The following is a 22,998-nucleotide window of genomic DNA, read 5'->3' as shown; positions in this document are numbered from 1 at the left end:
TGACAATTGCTTTCACAAATCAAATAATTAGTTTTTCATTTTTTCTGTTTGAAATCAACATCAGGAGGCGAAAGATGACAGAAAAAGTTGGAATATGATGGACAGTGTGAAGCATTTTATTTACAGTCATGGTAAAGCAGTTGATCATGTTTCCCCCAAACTGTTTGATGCACAGCAGGCAATTATGAGTCAGCAGCTCAGGATCAGTGTGACAGTGTGTGTGTGTGTGTGTCTGTGTGTGTATTTAAAATTAAGTGTGTGAGAGAGGGACTGTTGAACATTACTGATGACCAAACTGTATCTGTGTGCATGCTTGAGAGGATGTGCAGCTGATGCATGTGCAGCAGGTGTGTTTCTAAACTGTTCAAAACCTCCTCCTTGCCTCTGTCAGCTCGAGGGCTGCTTTCAGGTCCTCTGCAGCGTGTGTGTGTGTCTTCAGGGAGTGAGTGAGGGCTTTGTGCAGCTCCTCAGGGGAGACCAGGTTGAGGCGCAGCAGAGAGTCGACCAGCTGGGAGCGAGCGTTGCCGATGAACGAGTGCGACAGGAAGAGTGCAAGGCCTCCCCCGCTTTTCAAGGTGTAGAGCGGGACCCTGACCATTCCCAGAACCTGGACAGAGACAGGACAGGGGACAGGTGATGAGGAACAGAGCGTGACACTGGGTAAATGGCTGCAATCAGGCATTCTACAGGGAACAGGACAAACACACACACACACACACACACGTTACCTCCTGTCCATGATCTTTCGCAGTGGATACCGCCGCTCTCTCCACCTCCATGATCTGCTCCTCCTCTATCTTCTTCACATAAAAGTGAATGATAAGGCGGGAGGAGGAGAAGGAGGAGGAAGGCACAATGCGCGATTCCACATGATCTTCTACTGATATAGGAAGAGCCACACCCAGCTCCTCCTTCAATTCCCTCCCAAGCCCTGCCTCCAGGGTCTCCTTCGCTGGGTTAACAAGCCTGAAGTGTGTGTGGGAGGCAGGGGTCAAAGGTCAGGGCCAGATATGAATGTAGATAAACAATGTCAGCCGTATTGCTCTCCTGAGACGCCTCACTGCAGGAGTAAATAAATCAAGCCGATTGAAAAGCTCATTGAATTTTAAAGCCAAGAACTAGTTTGCGCTGAGATTGGATCTTGATAGTGGTGTCAAGTTAAAGGAACAGTTCAGGTCAAACTCAGAAATGCTATATTTATCTCCTACCTTCATAGCTATTTATCTATCTAGAATGTTTTGGTGTGAGTTGCTGACTTTTGAAGATATCGGCTGAAGAGATGTCGGCCTTCTCCCCAATATAATGGAACTAGATGAAACTAGGTGCTTGTGGTGTCACTTGTGGTGATCCAAGCACAAAAAAACTCATTTTAATTTGAAAAATTCAACAGCAAATGTCACTTTCCAGGAATCATGAGGAGGAATTTAATGGCGATGGCCACACTGGCCATGATCATGGCCATGAGAGACTATAGTGACCAAGCGTGAGTGTCTTTCCTAAACATAGCCTGTCAACTTTTGGTGAATTAATTTTACTTTACTTTACAGAGTGTCTTATCACAATTAGAAAGTAAGTGAAAATTCTCGTCACCTGTGATAATATGTGATTTGTTACTGTTTAAACATCAAAGTCGAGGTTATCTCTTCATCATTACAATGCTTGATTCTTCACAAACTCATTAAAAGTACTGATAGAATGTCACTTTTTTGCTCAGCAGGGCCCTGCGAGGTGCAATGCGTGATACACGTCCCGGACTTCAATAACCTCATGACTCACAAACCTCTGTAATAACAAGCGTGTCCAAGCCATGTTCAGCACTTTTCAGTGTGCTCTGTGAAAACGTCTTCTGTTGTTTTGTGTATTTGCAGCATTTTCTTATGTTTTGACTACTGGCTTGTGTTTTCATAAACCTGACGAAATATGTAACACCGTAGTGTTTAAAAATGGGTCCTGCAGTCCAAATTCAAAACATCTGAAGTGTTTTTTCCTCCCACCCCTGCTCCCCAGACTCAAAGCTTAGGCGGGTTGCCTGCAGGCTGCAGGGACACTGAACCTACAGGAGCGCAGCACAACATTACACTTGACAAGAGACAACAAGGACTACACTGTAGTACACAAATGTTTATAACTGTCGATTTTCTATAATGTAAAGCTAAGCCCATTATCCCAAATACATGTCCACTGCTCCGAAAGTACACATCCTAGAGTTGTTTATCCATCTATACTGTTTTGGTGTGAGTTGCCGAGTTCTGGAGATATCAGCCATAGAGATGTCTGATCTTTCTAATAGAAAGAAAGTAGTTCCTACATGAGCACCCCAAGCTGAGTGCCATTTAGTCCCATTATATTGGAGAGAAGGCAGACATGTCTACAGCTAAAATCTCCAAAACTCCGCAACTCAAACCAAAAAAAATCTAGACAGATAAAAAGCTCTACAGGCCAGGGGGGAAATATGTATTTTTGATTTGGGGTGAAACGGCTCTTTAATTATGTCTTACAACTCATAAACAGACTCTAACTCATGCAGTGAACATTCTGTATGAATTTTACCTCAATGTGAAGTGAAAAAACATGAAACAAAAACAGACGTTCCACACTGGAATGCCGTTGTCTGCCGCTGTGTATATTAATACCATTACTATATGAAAACATACTGTCGTATACAATCAGTGTTTAGTATGAAATTGGGACACTGCTGCCCCTGACCATTGATCCCACTGGTTTACTCAGTTTTCCTTCTTTTTGAAAAAGTCTTCATGTTTTTTCAGACTTTTCTTCTTGCTATGTTACATAATACTAGTGTGTTGGCGAATGATGCCCCAGAAATTCTGGCAGGGACTACTGTAAATCACAGACACAAAGGCACAAGTGATTCATATTAACTTGAATACTAATTGTGTCTGGCAGTTACAGTCTTTTGAAGGCAAGATAAGCTACCTTACAGAGGAACCTGTCATGCGTATTTTCTAATGTTTCACTGTTCGTCCTTGTTGTTTGAGCATTCCGGTGACAATGTGTGAATATTTGTTCTCTGTTGTAAATGTTTGCGTCATTTGTCGGGGCTCTGCTGTGAAGACACACAGAGACGTGCAAATCTAAGCTAAACGTACCTGTGCACATAAGAGGAGAAAACAAAAGCAGCACCAGGAAAGACTCACCCGCCATGGAAACCCAGCAGACCGTCAAAGCGCATCTGCATCTGTGGGAAGTGACAGAGGCTGTTATACACTCACACACTGAAGCAAACACACACAGGCTGAGATCCATAGACACAAACAGGACTGTGTTTGTATGTGAACAGGCAGAAACATTGAAAGTGTCACTTGTGCATACAAGGACTCAATCACTTCCATCCACACACACCGAAACACTTGTATGTGCACACACTCACACACAAACAGTGCTGATTCTCACCAGTATGATATGTCTGATGGGAATTCTCCCAAACAGCTGAGTTTTCGTGTCCGAGTAGAGCATCACATGGCATGCATGCCTGCAACCTGAGCACGCCAACGCCTCCGCCCTCGACAGCTGTCCACTCGCCATCTACAAGCATACACACAGACAGAGTAAAATTACACACAGTTACAGGTCAGAGCTGACTGATCACTCTGCATGTCTCCAAAAGGCCATGTGCTGCCAGTGGGAAATCATCCAAATGACCTCTTTGTTCATTTTTCTCCCTCTCTCGCATACTTGAGTCAACAGACCTGACTGAAACCTACTGATCAGCTTGGAAGCCTGTGGGAAAAGCTTGTGGAGGTCTATCTTCTTCCTATTATTATGATTGTGGAAGGCTATGCAGAACCAGGAAACTCAAAAGAGGATCTTTGTGATTTGCATCAAAAATGTTTTAGCTCCCTCTGCTGGTGTGGAGTAGGCTGACAACTGGGGGAATTCTGGGCTGGACTGAACTGTACATTGAAGTCTATTGCATAAACAGTATATTTTACAATAATTCCAGGGTTCAGCAAGGTTTGCCCACTTTCCTTGGGCAAGTAAATGTAGCAACTCACACGCCCGACTGGGCAAGTGGTAAAAATGAATTAACATATTAAACTGTTTTAATTGATGCTGGATGTTTTATTGTTCAAATACTTTTAATGCAACAATGCTGTTTTCAGTCTCTCGGATGTGAAGACTTCCTGTGGAGAACTCCCGAGACAATGGTTCAATTTTAATTGCCACAGCTGCATACTCTGTGACGAAGACATAGAAACTATAGATCATTTGTTTTTTCTCAGTCTTTCTGCTGTGATATGTACAGTTGGTTAGAACCAAATATCTCTTCTTTGTCCCACTTTACCAGGAACTGTATCGCATTTGGAATCATACTTGCGGATAAGGAAAACTGAATTTCTGACTAATATACCTTATTTATTTTCATTCACATATATCACATATATATATATATATATATATACATATATATAGTTACATTACATTACTTTAATATTATGATACTTGGATTAGATTAGAGACCACATTTTTTAACAGTTAATTATTTTGGAATGCATATTCAAAGTAACCCTCCCAACCCTGGTCATGTTGTTTGTGGTTTGGAACAAAAACAGTATTACATTAATCTCTTTTTCATTTTAGCAAAATTTCCCATTCACAAAAGTAAATTTTATTACAGAAAACACTTAAAAACTCACATCATTAACACGTGTAGGCTAGGTTTTATAATCGTCTGAACTGCTGAAGCTTTTAGTATCATGTGTTTATTCATTATGTTTGGTTTTAATTAGCTTTTAACTCATGGCATATTTAAATTAGTCACAGTGATGTGAAATAGTAGGGTTAACACAGGTGTTACCAGTGATGCTCCCTTGAGTAAAATAACAGCACCCTGACAGTTTGAACTGAATATTTCAAATTAGCATAATTTGAAACACCTGTGTTTCCTCTACTATTTAGTATCAAAATGGCTGCTGTGAAAAAATGTCTATTATCGTTTGCCTTTGCGATATATAGAAGAAAAAGGTAGGTTAGGCTTAGGCATGGTAATATTTCCCAGTTGTTTTGGTCAAACAACATTGCTATTAATATCATATAGGCAAGAAAAACGAAAAAATCATTTAAATATGAGTCACACACATTACCTTCCACAGAAATGCCTCTTCTAAAGGCAGTGAAGTGCTGTCTCATTCTTTTTTTTTTTTTTTTTTTTTTTTTTTTTTGCTGTCTCATTCTTCAGTCAGCATTTTACACCAAGCAAGTGTCAGTTTTGTGTAGTGCATTCAGGTGCGCCTCGGACAGTCCCCGTTTCCGAGACCAGAAGTCGACTTTGGTTTATTCATGAGCTTTAAGTTGTAAAGTGGACACAATGTGGAAGCTACTAATAGTAGGGGTTACTAGTTGAGAGTAGGAGACTTATTATCAGGGTTAATGCCAATTAACGGTTACAACGATATATTATATTACAGATTACATGTGACCAAAATGTTATGCAATTGCAAAAGGTTAGCAACCAAAAATTAACACTTGTTCACTATATTTCTACATATATGATGTTTACAGACAACAACTCCGACTTGAGGGGGCGTTCACGTGAATTTGCCCAGTCAGGATTTCATTTTTCCCATTATTGCGACACCACATGAATGCTCTATCAGTGCAGGACCGGATTTTAATGCTTTTTTGGTGACGTATTGAGCACTGATTGGCAGAACGAAGGAGTGTGTTCGACCGACCAATCAAGGTGGCTTACTCATGAGGAAGTCAGCAGATGCGGCTTTTTGCATCGGCTGTGTTGATACCACGTCTTTTTGTCCCGTGTCAAAGGATAGAAGCTGCACCTCAGAAGGCAAAATAAGGTAAGAGTTAGTCATTTGTTACAGACGGACACGTTGTGCCGCTGAAGCAAGACATAAGACACTGAGAGAAACGTGGTAGCCTGAGGGTAAACGGCTGACGCTGGCCCGGCATGACCACCAGTCGCTGGTGTGTTAACATGATGTCTGTTATGTAACTAGACCTGATTACAACCCAGTTAGCGTTTGTAATAATTCAGCCACCGTAACAAGTGTTGTTGTGTTAGTGTATACGCGGACCAATAACAGGTGTATTACATAATAACAAACTTTATGGACCGTTAAGTGTCATTTTGATAATTTGATGATGTTTGCTTCGACTATCTGTCGAATCTTTTATGTATTTATCCATTTTAATGTATGCATATTTGTGTTGCTTTTTCTGTCTCTGTGGAAACTATTTTGGTGAATTCACTAAGTGCAAAAGTCTTACGCAACAACAATAATAACTGTTAAGAAGATAATGATTATTATTTCCATTATCAGTATTGTTGTAATAGCAGCAATAGTTGTAGTATGGACTAGATGCAGAGCAGACATTTTGATATGTTATACTAGAAAACTCACAGGTGTATTAATTAGTGACTGCTGCGTTCCACTTAGGGGAGGTCCTTCTATTGTGAATGCTGGTTCATTGTTACTGAAACACCTATTGGAACTGAGCCTTAATTAATGTTATTAAGTCCACCTGTATTTTTCCTGCTCTGACAAGATGAGTTATTTCTTTGTAAACTATATATAACTGATAAGAGACAATCACAATTCCATAGTGATTACATTAGTATAGCCCTTGTGGCAAATAATAGCATTATTAATAATTAGAACATGGCATTAACTATCATTTTATAGCGGTGAAATAACTAATAGCTAGTGGCTAATGCCTTCTTGATGCTGTATGGGACTCATTTCATTTCATACTGTTTCACTCCAGCTTTCAATTGTTCTTCATACCTAAGGTGAATCAGAATGGCCCAGGGGATACCAGATGAGGTGATGATGAACACTACACTGATAAAACAGTTGGCGGAAGTGGCAAAAGATGAGGCACTTCTGCAGGGTGTCCTTATGCGGATCCAGGAGACCCCCAACGAATCAGAGGTGAGAAGTGCAAACGCATTTTCTCACAAGCAGGTCTATGTTGAGACTATGATAATATAATACATAACGTGATATCTTTCATTGATTTCTCCCTCATCCTAGAGAGAATATTTAACCCTACTGACCTACTGGTGGGTCACTAGTTAACTGAGTGATTAACCTGGTCTTAAATTAACTTTCACCTTACAGTGGTGCAAGAAAGTTAAGGCGAAATGAGCTTGGTTTTCATCACTACGGACTGTTCATCATATAGCTACATGTGTATTCAGCAGTATCTGTGTTCTTCTATCAAATCATGCTATCTAAACCATAGGCCATAAAATTGTAGCTTACATGTAGGAATGCTAGTTCTTTGCTGCCCCCTAATGGTAGGGAATATTAATAATGCCTACTAGTGATAATAGGCACAATAATAATTAAAAATGTGACAGCTGTCACCACGGCGATATAGCTGTACTAAAATTACAGCTATGTGCACATTAATAAGAGAATTGAATCAGACATCTAAAAGCCACACAGAAGTTACTTTCTCTATTAACTAGCTACATGCAGGTATAATTGGTAAAGTAATTCAATTACTTTTCAAAGAAGACACAAAGGGAAGAAAAACTGTTGAACAAACTTCACAAACAGAGACAATTTTAAGCAAGTTAAGTGCTGCAATTCTTCTGATATCAGATCAGTTTATAAAAACTTTTTTTTCCCTCATGGTGTGTGAGAAACCTGTACAGCCTCAGCAGTTATCAGATCAGCGCACCCTCTCTAAATGTTCAATTTTCATTCACGCAGACTGGATGAATAAGTAAATCAATATTCAATAAAACATTTTACATAAAGTATGTAAGCAAACAGGAATTAAGCAGGTCTCAACTTCACATCTTCTCGTTCCATGTTTGTGCACCATCAGACATGACAGAATAGATAGGAGAGTTCATTCTCTAATAACATGACGTGCTGAAATTAAGACCAAAATGTCTTAATGTTCTTCAGCAGCATTGCTGTACCCTCTCTCTGAAACCATAGGGAACATTAAAGGGATAATGCAGAATTTTTGAATTGGGGTTGAGGTACTTATTGATAGTTAGTGTATTACCAGTGTTTCCCCTATCCTGGTCCTCCGAGCCCACCACCCTGCATGTTTTAGATGTTTTCTTGCTCCAAAACACCTGATTCAGATGATCAGCTGATAGCCTGAAGTCTGATAACGAGCTGATCATTTGAATCAGGTGTGTTTGAGCAGGGAAACATCTAAAACATGCAGGGCAGTGAGCTCTGAGGACCAGGATAGGGGATTCACTGATTACCCACAGTAGATGGCGGTTGACACACCTCCAATTTGAAGCAGGAGCACACCTGAAGGAAGCAAAGCAATATACTGCTGTGGACAGAGTCAGCAGCAAAACATTTTATCCAGCTAAAAAAACCCATCAATATAACTTAAATTTTACGCTGTATGTAGAATCAAGCTGCACGATATATCGTTTGAGCATCGTCATTGCAATGTACGTGTGCGCAATAGTCACATTGCAGGTCCTGTGATGTAGGAGGCAAATGAACTAAGAGTGTTCTCATCTAATTTCAAGGGTACCTGACACACACTGCACACAGTGATCCACCAATCACAATTGTTCTTAATCAGTTTGCCGAAGCAGACCACGCCCCTGCATATGGAGTGAGTCGCAAGATCAGTGCAGGTTAATTGTCCACGAGATGGCAGCAGTGCAGCATAACATAAAGTGCTATTCAAGTCATCTGGTGAAAATTCCTGTATTTTTTCGTATCGCAATATATATCGATAAAAAAAAACACAATGTCAGTTTTTTCCAGTATCGTGCAGACTTAATGTAGAATATTTTCACTGCTTTATGTTTCTTTACAGACAGACATTTCTGCTGGGAAACCATCGTTAAATAAGCCAAATATCGTACTTTTCAAAGCAACCAGACTCTGGGCAAAACCAGTAATTTTACCTCACAGAATGAAGGAGTTGTTTCTCTATTGCGTCCTCGATCGGTTAGTTTGTTTATGTTATTGTGTGACTTTATGTTTTAAAGGGTTAGTTCACTTTCACTGAAGTCACTCAATAATAACTTAAACTAAACATAAACTAATAGATCGATAAAGTGGTAAACCAGCAACCTCTGTATTCTGTGAGGTAAAATAATGATTGTTGCCAAACGAGTGTGGTTGCTTTGAAAAGAGTGAAGTTTGTCTTATATAATAGCAGTTTCTGTTTGAAAATATTGTCTGTTGACAAGACAAAGTAACAAAAATCTGCTAAATATAGCATACACTTAACCTGATTTATTTTTCTTTTAAAGGTGGGTTGTCAAAATATGTTTTGCTGCTGTCCCTGTCCACAGCAGTACATTGCTTCCTTTCTATACTGATACCCCTACTGCTTCTCCAAACTGGGGCATCCTGACTGCATGTAATACATTGATTATGGATAAGTATGTCATTCAACCCCACTTCAAAAAAATCAGTCCCTTCAATACAAAAAGACACCTATGAATGACAAAAATGCAGATGGAGCCAGCAATGTTATGTATTCTGTGTCTGAAAGGGCTCCCAAGCCAGCCAGTCAGGTCTCTTACACCGACCAGTTGTTTATAATGCAACAGAAGCTTTGATTGTAGGACTCGGAATACACAACTGACAGTTAAGTTGGTAAATGCAGTTCTTTACATGAAATATGCTGCTTTGCTTTGTCAGTCTTTGAATTTATATAAAAAATGTATGGAGCAAATAGATGTGAAAATGTATTTGTGTGATTTGACAAAGTGAGTGAGCCACACTGTGTTAGACTCGACATGAGTGTGCTGGAAAGCCATTGCTGTTAAAACCGGCGTGTTCGATGTGAAGTCATGTCAGGAATTTGTTTTGCTTTAGGGCACAGGATTTGGGACAGGATCTTTATTAAGCTTATGTTTGCAATTACAGGGATTTGTGGCCCAGATGTTTATTTTCAGTCCTCACATTCCATACCCAAGGCTTGTGTTTTTTTGATGAATAGTTTTGTGATGTCAGCATTCTTTTCTTACATTTTGCAACTTGTTTTTCAGTTGGTGACCTACGCTCCGTTCACACTCTTCCCTACACCCGTGCCAAAAGCCGTTTTCCTCCAAGCTCTGGCAGTGCAAACTCACTACAACACACTGGTGGACAATATCAGCCAGGACTCAGACTTTCTGCAGGAGGCTCTAGCAAGGTGCATATGAGCGTCCAATAATGATGGCATTTACTATAGTTTGGAAATTTGGTTCTGCTGCGTAGTTCCAAGTAGCAGCGCAGCATACCAAGACCAAACTTCTCCCAATGTAAAGATCACATGATAGTTACATTCTCTAGGCAAAATCTGTGGCAGCTAATGTATTGTTTTGATGAAGTGGTTTTCAGGATTTTAACTGCAATTTTCTTTGTTTGTAGCACCATTGAAGTGGATGATTTCACTGCAAGGTTGTTCAGGATCCACCAACAAATCTTAAAAGAAGGAAGGTCCCAGGTAAGTGTAACAAATACAAGCAAAACCTTAAACTTGGACTTTCAGTACATGAAAGGAGGCCTACTCAGGTAGAGAGCCTTCATCTTTAGAAGGCCTGATCATTCAATAGTTGTTCCACAGTTGTTAGTCAGTTAAGCAGTAAAATGGAAGTATTGAGTAAGCTTTGGACAAAGAGAAACATGAAGTGGAAGGACGATGGGCTTCCAATTTGAACTTGCTTGCTTGGATTGACATTATTATTAATTATTACATAATTATTTTCATTTTCTGATCATCTGATGACTACTTGGTCTATAAAATGTCAAAAAATAGTACAAATTAATATTCTCTACATGGAAAAATATTTTGCAAGTTCACATTGTGCAAGTAAAACAATGTAAATGTTTTAGATAATGTTTTTGGGAGCATAAAGGAGCTACTGTTGGTTATACTGGTCTTTGTTTTTTGTTTTTTTGTTTTTTTTAATCAATAGAAATTTGATTGGTCAAAAAAGACACTCTCTTCTTTTTCCTAAAGCTTCTTTCTTCAAATAGATTGGTTTGTCTGATAAACAGCCACAAACCCCAAAAAGTTTTGCCATTGCATAAAGTCAAAGAAAGCCAACACATCTTATAATACAGAAGCTGGAATTTGCTCAAGTTTGTGGCCTGTACCTAGCAGTCAGTGCCAGATGTTCAGCTATGTGCCTCAGTAATTTATTAATTCATTACCTCCTAGTTATTTAAGTAGACTTATTCTTTCCGTCTCTCCAGTCTATTGTGTTGGGTCTCAATCGTTCCGACTACATGCTGGACCAGCGAGAAGATGGGTCGTCGTCCCTGAAGCAGATAGAAATCAACACCTTTGCTGCAAGTTTTGGAGGTCTCTCCTCGCGCACACCTGATGTACACCGGTGAGTCAGTCATTAGCGTATCACCAATGCACTGTGGCATTTATAAAGGGAGGGTTTTTAAGGTGTTATTAAAATAATAAGGTTAGTGGTGCAACTAAAATTTACTATGAAATCTTTTGGTGATCGGCATTTTTTGTTACCAGGGCTCTACAGTCAGACAGTCAGGTTTGGTACAGTGTTGATCTTTTACAGTCTGGTTGCAAGTTTAAAAAAAAAAAAAAAGCTTGCTTTAATCAAGGTGAGAAAGTAACTGACACAGTGAAATAAACAGCAAACAGAAATAAAGATAGACCAGTTTAACTGGTGGTTCGATTGTCTGGCATTTTGAGATAAAATAGATTGGCTGATGCCTGCAGTCGTGAGACCGATGAACAAAAATGTCTGCAGATACATCTGCAGGCGGCCTTGTCAGTGTGTCTGCTGTGGAATGATGTTAGCTCTCCCCCTTGTGAGTTTTGGCCCCTGCTGTAAATGTTTGCACTCCCAAAACAGACCAACTAGAAAGAAGCCAAATATTCTCAAATATAATCAAATTGTCTTGTTTTAAGCAAAAAAAATAATGTGCCAATGGGGGTTAAACCAGTTTAGCATGGTTAGAATTCTTGAAACTATCTTATAAATCTTACCACTTAAAGACAGAAATGGGCCTTAAAACTAAAGAAAGAGCCAAATATTTCACTTGTTTAAGAAATACTCAGTTAAAATGAGAAATGTGGTATCTTCACTGACAGTTACAGTGAGCAAAAAATCTTATAAACCTCCGTAAAGTCTGATGCATTCACACTCGTTGACAATAAATAAAAATATGTTAACTCAAACTTTAATAGGTGTCATTTCACATGACTCTTAATTGTGAAGATGTTTAGATTGTCTAACTCTTAAAATAAGATATTATACAAACCATTGTTGTAGCTTGTTTTTGGTTAAATATAGCTCAATATTTGATGTATTTTCTTATTATGACAAACAAAACTAAAAATACTTTCTTAGAATAAAACTTGCTTGATAAGTTTTTTTCTTTCTTTTTAGATAAAAAATAAGACTTAATTTCCTGAAACAAGGCTTTTTTAAAAATTTTCTTGATTTTGCAGTGTGCCTAACTGTCCTCAGTTACCATCATCTTTTGTAAATGTTAACATGATTCTCCCATCCTAAATGGCAGCAAATCTAATTTAAAAACATTACTGGCTAGTGTTAAATATATATTATGTTATAAAGTGTAGAGTAATGATGTCACTTCTGGTATAATGTACCCCGCGCTCCCTTAAATACCAGTCACGTCCTGGAATCTGCTGTAAAACATAAAATGTATTTGTTTTATTAATTAAATAAAAAATCCAGGTTTAAGCAGCTTGTTATTGGCTAAGTATGTATATTAGATTGTAATGGAAATGAAATAATGAAATTCGACATGGCTTTTCTTTGTTTTGATATTGGCATTACAAATCGGCCATCTGCTGCCCTGCTCTCGAACTATCTGCATTGGCCATTGAAAAACATATTGGTCAACCACCAGTCAGAAAGTAATAATATATCATTTGCTGTGATTACCATTGTAAGTATTCTTCATCTTGGCCGACAGACACATCCTGAAGGTGGCTGGCCGGCTGGAGGAGAGCCAGCGGATCTTAGACAACAACCCTGCAGCTGGTCTGGCCAGAGCTGTTGCCAAAGCCTGGGAGCTCTATGGATCAGAGAGGTGGGGATTACATAAGTGCATCCACTGAGTCAGGCCTTATTAAACTGCATGTCAGGATCTAGTGGACGTCTTTATTTTACTCACTCACCGTTCTGCCTATTGTGAGAGATCAAGTGCTGGATACTATTTCAGTACTGACCAAATGAATTCACCTCACAGTCTGGAGTAAAACATCTTGCTGGTGGAATATCCATACTCTGCTTCTTAAATACCAGCTGCATCATATTAATATCATAAAGTGATAGTCTGTGGAAACCAGTCTGTCGAGTAATATCGAGTGCAAAATAGATGATAGCTGCTGATGTTAGTAAACCATTTACTGTTAAAATGATATGCTTGGCGTTATATAGTTGGAAGCATAAGCATATATACTGTGGCTACCATATGTCACTATGCAAGGACCAAAATTAGCACCAGCCACCAGCCAAATGCTGGTAGAATATGCAAGTGTCTGCTATGTTTACTTCACTCACCAGCCAGAAAAAAAACAATGGTCATCTAATGGCTGGGAAAATAATATGACATTCATTGCCTGCTCCGCCAAACAGAACAAAAAGTTAATTTTGCACACTGTTCACATGTAACACCTGAAAGAGTGATATATTGACCAAGAAAGCGTTCTCCACTTAAAAGTGTGACTGAGTAAATGACATGTCTACTGACCAAGCGTTGAAAAGAAAGTTAGTGATGGTTTAACTACAGTTTTTACTCTGAAAAAATATGGGTCAGCAGCACCAAAACAGCAAAATAAAATGTCTTAACGATATGAAACGTGACAGATGTCTGAAATACATTGCTTGAAGATTCAGTAAGATGGTTTTATATGTCAGATTCATCCACTTTGATGAAGACAGAAAAAAAGAGTCCTATTTCTTTCATTTGTGCTATGCAATGACACTAATCATTGATTTGACAAGACATAGCATAATTGTTACCTAACTGGCCGTAGGATTTGGGCTCCTAATAGCTAAAAAGTGACAAACAATGCCAAATCAGCTGTTCTTATCTATGCCCATGTTGCTGTGTATTACCACCTTATCCTATAGGTTTTATTTTGTTGGCCAAATCATAACATTAGGTGACAAAAATACTCATGTAACACACCTCCTAGCAACCCAGAGGTGGAGACTAGAAATCCAAGCTGTAATAGAATATAGTTCTTCCTTACATCCAGTAATATCACTGGATGCAGGAAGAACTGCAGATTTTGCAGCAGAACACTTTCTCTGTCAGTGTACCACACACTGAAGAATTTATTATTTCACATTTACAATCAACACTGACTGGACTTCCATGTGAAAAGTGCTGAATTTTCCCTTTAAAGATCTTGTAAAGCAACAATAAATGTGTGTTCTGAGTTTGTCACACCTCAGAAACATGTTTTTAACCACCCAGCCAGATTAAATGATTAAAAAAAAATCCCTAAGTATATAAAATTAGGTCTCAAAATCATGTAAAAATGAAAAGTTTTCCTTGTTCTGAAACACTGGGGCCGTGTCTGCTCTGCTGTCTCAATGTCAAACACCACTAAGACCTGAAACATGGACGCTCCATCTAACAGCTTTATTAGACATATACAGACTTGTTTGAACCACCAGAGCCAGAGGACGGTGACAGGATGTTTTTTTTTTTTCTGTGTCGGGTTATTGAACCTGAAGGGAACTGAAGTGTGTTGTATACCCCGTAGTGTTTGGGGACCATGACTCCAGCACATCACCGAGCCATGTTTCAGGTCCACCAATGAACACAGAAATGGTGAACAACATTTTAGTGGTACTACAAAGTTATCAGTCCTTTCACATGTTTTCAGCAACTAACCTGTAACATGCACAGTGTGTTTTCCTTTACTGGGACTTTTAAGAAATTCAGTATTATTAGTATTGATAGTTGGTCAAAATAATTGCTGGTGAGATCTGTGGACTATTCAGAGCAACCAAATGTCCAGAGTAATGTTTGAAGGTACCATTGAGAATGTCTTACAGGAGCACTTGTTGTCATTACAGAGCAATCGTCATGTTCTTGGTGGAAGAGAGTCAAAGGAACATCTTTGATCAGCGATACATTGAGAGTGAATTGTGGAAGAGGTATGTGTGAGTTAACAGGGAGCCTTTTTGGAAGAGCCATTGCCCGATAGCTTTAACCAAAATCATACTTGTTCCAAAAGTAATGCATCATTTTATGTCAAAATCTGTAACTTTTATCCACTGAGGCTCTTTCTCTGATGTCCTCTGACCAGCTGCTTAAAATGGACACTGGATGTCTTTTGTAACCAGCAAACCGTTACCAATGTGTTTCAGAAACATTCCCACAAAAAGAAAGCGGTTTGATGATGTTTGTAAGACAGGGTCCCTTGATCAGGAGAAGAGGCTGTTTGTGTAAGTCTCTTTCTGTCATTTAGATCTTAATTAATAAAAATGGATAGATCATGTGTTCTACATTGCAGACAAATATAATTATGATCACTTGTTCTTACTGGGCGTTTGTTACTCTCTTTTCAGTGATGGCCACGAGGTTGCGGTGGTGTACTTCAGGAATGGCTACATGCCCCAGAACTACACTTCTGAACAGGTCCTCTCTCAACCTTGTCTCATAGTTTTAGTTACTGTGTGAAGTGAAGTCAAGATGGAAACTGTTTTCAAGACATTAGTTGGAAATGGACATTGAGGAATAAAAACTGACTGCGTGTAGTTTTGCCAAATGAAACATTTGGAGTTTCATTCTAAGAGAGAGGCTTTCTTTCTTCTGCCACACTGGACATAAATTGGCAGTATAATAAATCCTCTCATCAGGCTGGATTTAAAAAAAGAACTCATTATTTATTGCCTGTTTATTAGGGATGCCATGATGATGAAATGTTCCCATTGGTTAATAAACAACACATTTTACAGGAAAAGATATGAGTGATGATGTGCATCATATGCAAAGTTAGAGCGCCAACTGTTATCTTGAACGTTTGATGGTAAGAGCATTATCTTACTTTGAACAAAACACACGCTTGGAGAGTTTGTTCATCAAGTTTCAAATTGGACTGAATAATTTAAAAAAAGAATGACATATTCTTGAAATTGCAGCCAGATTGGCATATGATAGTTCCCATAGTGAGGCGTAGTGATGGACAGTGATGCCTTTGCAGTGACTAGCAGCAACAGCTTCATTTTATTTTCTTTCCCAAAGGTCAAAAAAGGTATTTAGACAACAATTCTGTGGCAACTCTGACGGGGCACACTACCTCAATTACAGAGGGTCTTTAAATCACACTGTTATGATGGTAGAAGACTCAGTGGTCAGTGACTGTCAGGCTTTGCAAAGGACTACAAATAATGTAAGGGGTGTATGCCTAAACAGTGTTTAACACCGGTGACACAGACCAGTACAGCTAGCCAACTGTTTTTGCGGGCAATCTGATTCATTTAGAGCCAATTCAGTTATTAGGCAGATGTTGCCAAACTTGGATGACTTTTACTATGTCACATGGACTGATGTGTGCACTGTGCAGCTGTATTATGATCAGTATAAATATCTGATCAGAACTACAAATGTCAGATACTCTATTGTTAATGATAAGGCATAAAAACAGGAGTAAAAACTTAATTGCAACAACAGGCTGCGAGTAACTTGCAATCGAAACAAGGGTAATAATAAGTAAGTGGAATTTTCTTGGACTTGGATTGTCCAGTTAAATACTGCTTGGTGAACAGCAGCTTTCAAAAGTGTTGTAAACGCTACCAGATAGAGTTCAGTGCTCTCTCCTGTCACTGTTGTGAGCACAGGGTCCCATATTCCCTTCCCCCAAACTCAAAGAAAAACAAATGTCTTTATGCTCTGCCGCCCACTGTACACTCTGTTTTGTCAGGAACATTGAACAACAGAGAAGAGGAATCAAATACACTAAGTGTGCATTCAGTCTGAAAGTGTTAATACAGCAGTAGTTGCGTTTGTGGAGTCGTGTTGTTTCAGGTACAGGTGAGAAAATTAAATGATGCAGGAAGTCCAGTTTGAGCATCAATAAAAGTCAAGTCCTATCAGATCCTGAGATGCTGGACAGCACTTTATAATCCTAGAAGAAGTGACATCACAGTGATGATCATTTTATGTTATATGTTGCAACAAGACACACATTTGTTGTCTTCTGCTTTTTTTTCTCTTTGGTATCATAGGCTTGGGATGCTCGCCTTCTGATGGAGCGCTCTCAGGCTGTGAAATGTCCAGATATCAGCACTCACCTGGCTGGAACCAAGAAGGTCCAGCAGGTGCTCGCCAGACCTGGAGTTCTGGAGAGGTTCTTCCCCGATCAGCCGCAAGTAGTGGAGCAGATCAGAGCGACGTTCGCTGGCCTCTACACTCTGGACATGGTGAGAAAAGAACAAGTACTACCCGTGCAACTTGAAAGCGTGTTTTTGCACTGAAAATGTATATAGAAAATGTCATAATAAAAAGTGAATTGTTGCATTCTAACGCTCTGCTAACAAGTTTTCTTTTCTTTTTTTGTTTGTTGCCGTTGTCTTTAGGGACCAGAGGGTGACAAAACTGTAGAAATGGCTTTGGCAGCACCAGACCAGTTTGTCCTGAAGCCTCAGCGAGAGGGAGGAGGTACAATAAGAGAAATGTCATTATAAACAAATTTCCACCTGCAGCGCATCCCAACTCACTGTTACATTGGTCACCATTTCTTAAACCAGAAGACTTTGAACTGTCAATAACTCCATGGCAGCGTACGCCACAGTTAGTAGTGTGATCAGCACCAAACCTTTTGTTTGAAAGTTACACATGTTAATGCTATTCTACTAAGGTGGTTGGACCTAGTATTCAGTGCAGAATGGCAGGACTTGGAAAGTCCAAGTCAGGTTTCAAGTCTTTCAAGACAAACTCACATCAAGTCTTAAGTTTGTCAGAGCAAGTCTGAAGTCAAGTCACAAGTTCTTGAGAGTAAGTTGCAAGTTAAATCTCTGTAAGCAAACCGCAAGTCAAGACAGTCTTTATTTGTGCCTGAATGCTGTCCAGTATTACGACACAGCTGTAGCTGTTGTACAGTATATGAACAATTTTAGAATCAGGTCTCAGGTCCAGTTCTTGAAGGTTTTTCCACATTGTTTTTCCAGGTAACAACATCTATGGATCAGAGATCTGTCAGGTCCTGCAGGGAGTGAAGGGGAGTACAGAGAGGACGGCCTATATTCTGATGGATAAAATCCATCCTGCCCCTGTACAGAACTACCTGCTGAGACGAGACGCTCCTCTGCAAATCACTAACTGTCTCAGTGAACTGGGAGTGTTTGGAGTGTATGTCAGGTATGTAATCACTATCTTATTTGGACTCTTTTATTTTCATTGTGTTATGGAAAGATGTCATCTTCAGGTTTTTGCACTTTCAGGATTAGTTCATTCATTTCAGCTTTCACTGAAGCTCAGTATCTCATAAGTGCCCTGATTTTATACTCACTGCCAATAAGTACAATGTTCTCGCCTCCTTAATCCTTCATCCCCTCCCTTTTTACAGCATTAGGTTATAAGCCCAGTGTAAGAAAGAAAAGAAGGAAATCCTGCACAGAGTCACATCCTCTTTGTTCAGCTAGGTCTAATGTGATGCTCTGGTTATCTGATCATGTAATTCAGGACCATATTTTATAAAGGAAACAGCCTTTTCAGTTCAGAATTTCCTCTTTGTGGGGACTACTTTATATTCATTGATGTGTTTTGGATTAAAGATACTCGCTGGTGGAAACTTTGTTCCCAAAGCCAGCATGTTAGAAAGACTGTGTTTACAGTCCAAAACAAACTGTGGCAGTATGGCCTAGTCCTGGATGCTTTAAATCATAACACAAGTTAGACATTATGATGTTCCGGACCTTTGCTTTGCTTTTGCTTTGAATTTTAGTTGAATACCCCTGCTTTAAAGAAACGCAGTGGATAAGTAATGTGTACTGAGACATTTTATCTTTAAAGCTGTTCTAATCTACATTTTTTATTAACGGCTGATTAAATGAGTATTTTGAAATAGAGCTGGGCGATAAATTAAAATTCTCCGAACAATCATTGTCAGCCCATCCATCAGCAATTGGCGATATCATTGTCCCCCCTCCCACCTTCTCCCATTCTCTCCAGTCTCAGCTGGGAGATGTGTGGAAGCGGTGAATTCACTCTGTTATACATGCTGCGTACATTCACTACGTCCAATAGACAAACTCACAAAGTTTCTAGAATTTACATGTTCTCAACTCCATTTTAAATGGAGAAATACAACTGTTCACCTTCTGAATTCAAGTTTCTCTCTTTTACCAAACTAAGATTATCTTAAATGGCTCGTTAACTCCTCGGAAAACACACTCGGCATTTAAACTCAGCAGAAAAACATGTAAAACTCACCAAAACCATCTTTGTTAGTCTGTCCACTCTTCCAGCAATCACCAGCTCTGGTTTGGTCGAAATGAATCCTCACTTTACTACGTGAAAAGAGTATAGACTATGACTCTCCAGGCTGTTTTGCTCTCACTCATCACCCAGCTCAGCTCATTCATGGTCAGCTGAGTGTGTGTGAACTGCGCTGTTGAGTGAGAGTGCGGTGCAGAACAGAGGCTGTCACTCTGCAGACTATTATGTTAACAAAATAAAATGATAAAAATCGGCCAAAAAAAGCAATTGGCGATGGATTCAGCCCATTGTCAATAGACAACATATTCGTCCAGTCACCCAACCCTATTTTGAAATGAGAAATGGTTTGCTATCAGCACTTCTCTTCATATATTCTATATATCCCATTTTAGCATCTTTCAACTCAGTGTCAGCTGTCCATCCTGCAACTTTATGTTGTGGTTACACACGCATGAACTTGCAACTTTGCTTACTGTGGAGTTTGTTTGGTGAACTATGACTAATGAAGTCACAGCCTCAATCAATAGTAAGATGTATGTGTAGTCAGCAGTGGAGCATTTAGCAGATCAAGAGCCACAGAGTGAATATTGACTTACATTTGCCACATCGCCAGAAACATGACTCAAAATGAATGATAATGTTTCTCTGTAACTCCTGGATGTGTAGGTAAAAAAAATGTTTGCTAAGAGGTTTTTCACACATCAACTTAAAAGGTGATATTTCAGTGTTGTGTTCTTAACTTGTGTTGTGTTCATAACTTGTGTTGTGTTCATAACCCCAAGTGGACAAAAAAAATTCTGCAATGCTGTTTCCCTGTGAAAGTCTGACTTTTCATTTTTGGGTGCACTGTCTCTTTAATGAGGAAAATATTAATTACGTTATCTAAAATGTGAACACACTTAATTTTTTTTGTGTCACCTGCTCTGTTCTGCATCCATCAGTTAGTTTTGTGGTTTGTGGTCATTTAGAGAGTTGGTTTGTAAAGTTTACAGCCTGACTTGTTCTTGCGTTGCTCTGTGTACCATGTCACAGCTTAAAATGAAGCATTGAAAATTGTTTACCAACCACTTGTGTTACCATCTTTTATCTATTAACCACCAGCACATGTTGTCACCAGGATTTTTTTTAAATAAGTGCAATGGCCAATATAAAACTATATTCATGATTCCCCTTATTTGCTTGTTGAAAAGCTCTCCCTGTGCATTTTTGTAAGCTTCTATCTGTCAGCCAGCGTGCACTATGACAACATGATAAAACAAAGGAAAAAGAACATTTCTTGACTGTAGTGGGGGTGCAGAGGGGTGTATTATGAAGCAAGATTAATGGATTAGTGAGGTTTGTTGAGTCTAAAGCCAGGGTTTTCAGTGTCACAAAGGTGGCTCTCTTTTAACCTTGCTAGATCACCATGGTAACTTATGCTGAACTCAACCTGGTTGGGAGCAGGTTATATTCAGAGTTTCAGATTAAATTGTCCATAAAAAGCACCACTCTTTAACTAATTGTCCTAACCAGGTTGTTTATGAGCGATAGGTTATAAAATGTGGGGAGGCATTAAAAATGAAAAGTTGCTGAGTTATATGTGTGTAATATCACTGACTGAAGCCATGTAATGCAGAAATGTAAGACAGTGTAACACTAGCAACTGTATGCATTGTGTTACCATGGGAACCTCCATTTGGTGATGCAGAGTTAGTTCTTCCCCGTTTGCTTCAGATCATATTAACACTTTAAATTTTCACAGTGCATCGACCACACACTAATGTAACAATAAAACAACCTACATACTCCCTTGAATACTACTGCTATTCACTGTTTAAAGTCTGTTTTACATTGCTGGTGTTGCAGCTCAGAACACTGATTAGAAAGTTCTTCAGTCTATTATGTTTATCACAGAAAATCTTCCAGCAGCTCCATTCATTTTACCATGATTTGGCCAAAATCTTAAGTGATCTCCACATCTCTGTCATCACGGGACAGTGTCAGACTGACAGCATGTGTATGAGGTTTAACTTTTTAATGTGCAGTTGTCATGTTAGAAATAAACAGCAGCATAAAGATCACATTTAGTTGACCAGTAAATTTCTGACAGCATTCTCCTCCTGATTTATTTGCAACAACAGTGTTTCTTTTTGCTGAAATATATTTTGTAAATTTTCCATAGCTCTTAATTGTAACAACTTGATCGTTTTGACTGAAGTGGGCGGCTCACGATCACTTCACTTTGTGCAGAAGAAGAGTCAAATGATGCAACTAACGCCCCTTTTTATGTGAGCATGCACAGATTCTGAAGAAGAAAGCCCGAGCTAACAAAGCAAGTTGATAAAGACTGTTGTGATACCCGTCATCTCTGACTGGGGGTTTAGGTTTTGTTGAGCCAGCTCAGGCAAAGAAAGCCTGGCTGTGTTGGGCTTCCTTTGTAGTACAGCCCTCAGGTCTCTAAATTAAAGTCAATAATTGGTCCAGGTGGGTGGCAGGTGGATGTTTTATGAGTAAATATGGTCGCAGGGATGTCACAGCTGATCTGTGCATCTCTTAATGTGTGGACATTTACATACCACCAGTTTGTCATGACCACGCAGACTTGTCCAAGAGGCCAGTGTGCTACAACAAACTACAGAATATCATCTGTGCATGCATGGAACATGTTCTTCAGGCCGATTCCAGAAAGTAGTATAAACAGAACTACGACTCATCTGCAGCTTGTGTCAGCAGCTTACCATGTACATGTTTGTTCAGGAGTACATTCAGGTCTTTAGGATTCCAAGTGTACTCTTTCCTGTCTGATTTCATTGTGTCTTAATTGTAAACTTGTCTAGTTTACATGAAATCTTTCAACTTCTCATTGGTCTTCTCATTCATTTCTCTTTGATTCCTTGCAGGCAAGGTAAAGACATGGTGATGAACGAGTGTGTGGGTCATCTGCTGAGGACCAAGAGCTCAGAACACTCAGACGGTGGCGTAGCAGCAGGAGTGGCTGTGCTGGACAATCCTCTCCTCATCTGAGAATTTACGCTCCTACCTGCTGGGCGTTCAACAAAAGAATGGAATGCAAATGGACAACAGAGAAATCAAGGTTGCACTTTGAAGTCATACTGTCACTGTGACTGCCGCTGTCACTAATACAGCATGAAAGTGATGAAAAAATTCCTGTTATCAGACGTCGTGCAGTAGACAAATGTCTTTCTGTTGGAGCTTGGCATTGTTATTTGCCTATACTGTAGGATGGTGGTCTTCATAAAATGATTCATGAAGATGATATTTGTTTTTCAGGTTTTGATTTCATGATAATTCTGTTTTGCTCTCAAACGCACAACCAAGGGCTTAAACATATTTACCATTTCGACCCAGGAGGGGATAAAAACCCAGAATTTTAACATGTTAACATGCTCACTTCAGTTGGTGCAGTTAATTGTTAATAAATGCTGGAGCTTTCATCATCTCAAATTTACCAATTTATAATTGTACATCTTAATATTTTGATAAAAGTCTTCTTGATAAGTTTCACTTTTCCTTCCTGTTATAAAATGGTGGTGGGGCTGCACTGCCACCTTGTGGCTTGCTTTTGTCACTACAGCATTTTTGGGTGTACCCCTCAGATGCAATGAAGGTACTCTTGTAG

The 22,998-nt window shown here is 39.3% G+C and overlaps 2 protein-coding genes across 4 annotated transcripts; one reads left to right on the top strand and one right to left on the bottom strand.

The window, feature by feature from the left end:
• Window positions 1-93: 93 nt before the first annotated feature.
• Window positions 94-3,850, bottom strand: LOC146325636 (U8 snoRNA-decapping enzyme). Of its 3 annotated transcripts, none has more exons than XM_084720059.1 (5): window positions 3,711-3,850; window positions 3,415-3,546; window positions 3,159-3,199; window positions 729-966; window positions 94-607 (listed from the first exon to the last, which is right to left on the bottom strand). In XM_084720059.1, the coding sequence occupies exons 2-5, from the start codon at window positions 3,544-3,546 to the stop codon at window positions 365-367; spliced, it is 654 nt and encodes a 217-aa protein (XP_084576185.1). In that variant the 5' UTR covers window positions 3,711-3,850; the 3' UTR covers window positions 94-364. The 3 variants fall into 3 exon arrangements, with proteins under 3 accessions (XP_084576185.1, XP_084576184.1, XP_084576186.1); XM_084720058.1 differs by having other exon boundaries at window positions 3,726-3,844; XM_084720060.1 differs by having other exon boundaries at window positions 3,664-3,806.
• A 1,839-nt stretch (window positions 3,851-5,689) lies between these two features.
• On the top strand, window positions 5,690-22,561 carry LOC146325635 (glutathione synthetase-like). The gene is made up of 13 exons (XM_084721765.1): window positions 5,690-5,819; window positions 6,773-6,914; window positions 9,980-10,125; window positions 10,344-10,419; window positions 11,172-11,311; window positions 12,894-13,010; window positions 15,014-15,094; window positions 15,308-15,385; window positions 15,509-15,578; window positions 17,168-17,362; window positions 17,519-17,600; window positions 18,110-18,299; window positions 22,259-22,561. Exons 2-13 carry the CDS (start codon window positions 6,783-6,785, stop codon window positions 22,380-22,382), a joined length of 1,431 nt encoding a protein of 476 aa, XP_084577891.1. The 5' UTR covers window positions 5,690-5,819; window positions 6,773-6,782; the 3' UTR covers window positions 22,383-22,561.
• Window positions 22,562-22,998: the final 437 nt, after the last annotated feature.

Source organism: Lutjanus erythropterus, chromosome 6 (genome assembly GCF_056507025.1).
Source record: "Lutjanus erythropterus isolate fLutEry1 chromosome 6, fLutEry1.hap2, whole genome shotgun sequence".
In the NCBI taxonomy this organism is placed as follows: Eukaryota; Metazoa; Chordata; class Actinopteri; order Lutjaniformes; family Lutjanidae; genus Lutjanus; species Lutjanus erythropterus.
Note: the sequence above shows the minus strand (reverse complement) of the source record. Positions and strands in the feature narration are given on the sequence as shown.

Bases quoted from the DNA above. Each gene is read 5' to 3' on its own strand.
- LOC146325635 (XM_084721765.1), top strand. From the start codon at position 6,783: ATGGCCCAGGGGATACCAGATGAGGTGATGATGAACACTACACTGATA. The intron at 10,420-11,171 runs GTAAGTGTAACA...CCGTCTCTCCAG, and splicing joins TAAAAGAAGGAAGGTCCCAG to TCTATTGTGTTGGGTCTCAA. The intron at 15,579-17,167 runs GTCCTCTCTCAA...TTGGTATCATAG, and splicing joins AGAACTACACTTCTGAACAG to GCTTGGGATGCTCGCCTTCT.
- LOC146325636 (XM_084720060.1), bottom strand. The intron at 3,200-3,414 runs GTGAGAATCAGC...CACTTCCCACAG, and splicing joins CCATCAGACATATCATACTG to ATGCAGATGCGCTTTGACGG. The intron at 608-728 runs GTAACGTGTGTG...GTCTCTGTCCAG, and splicing joins CGAAAGATCATGGACAGGAG to GTTCTGGGAATGGTCAGGGT.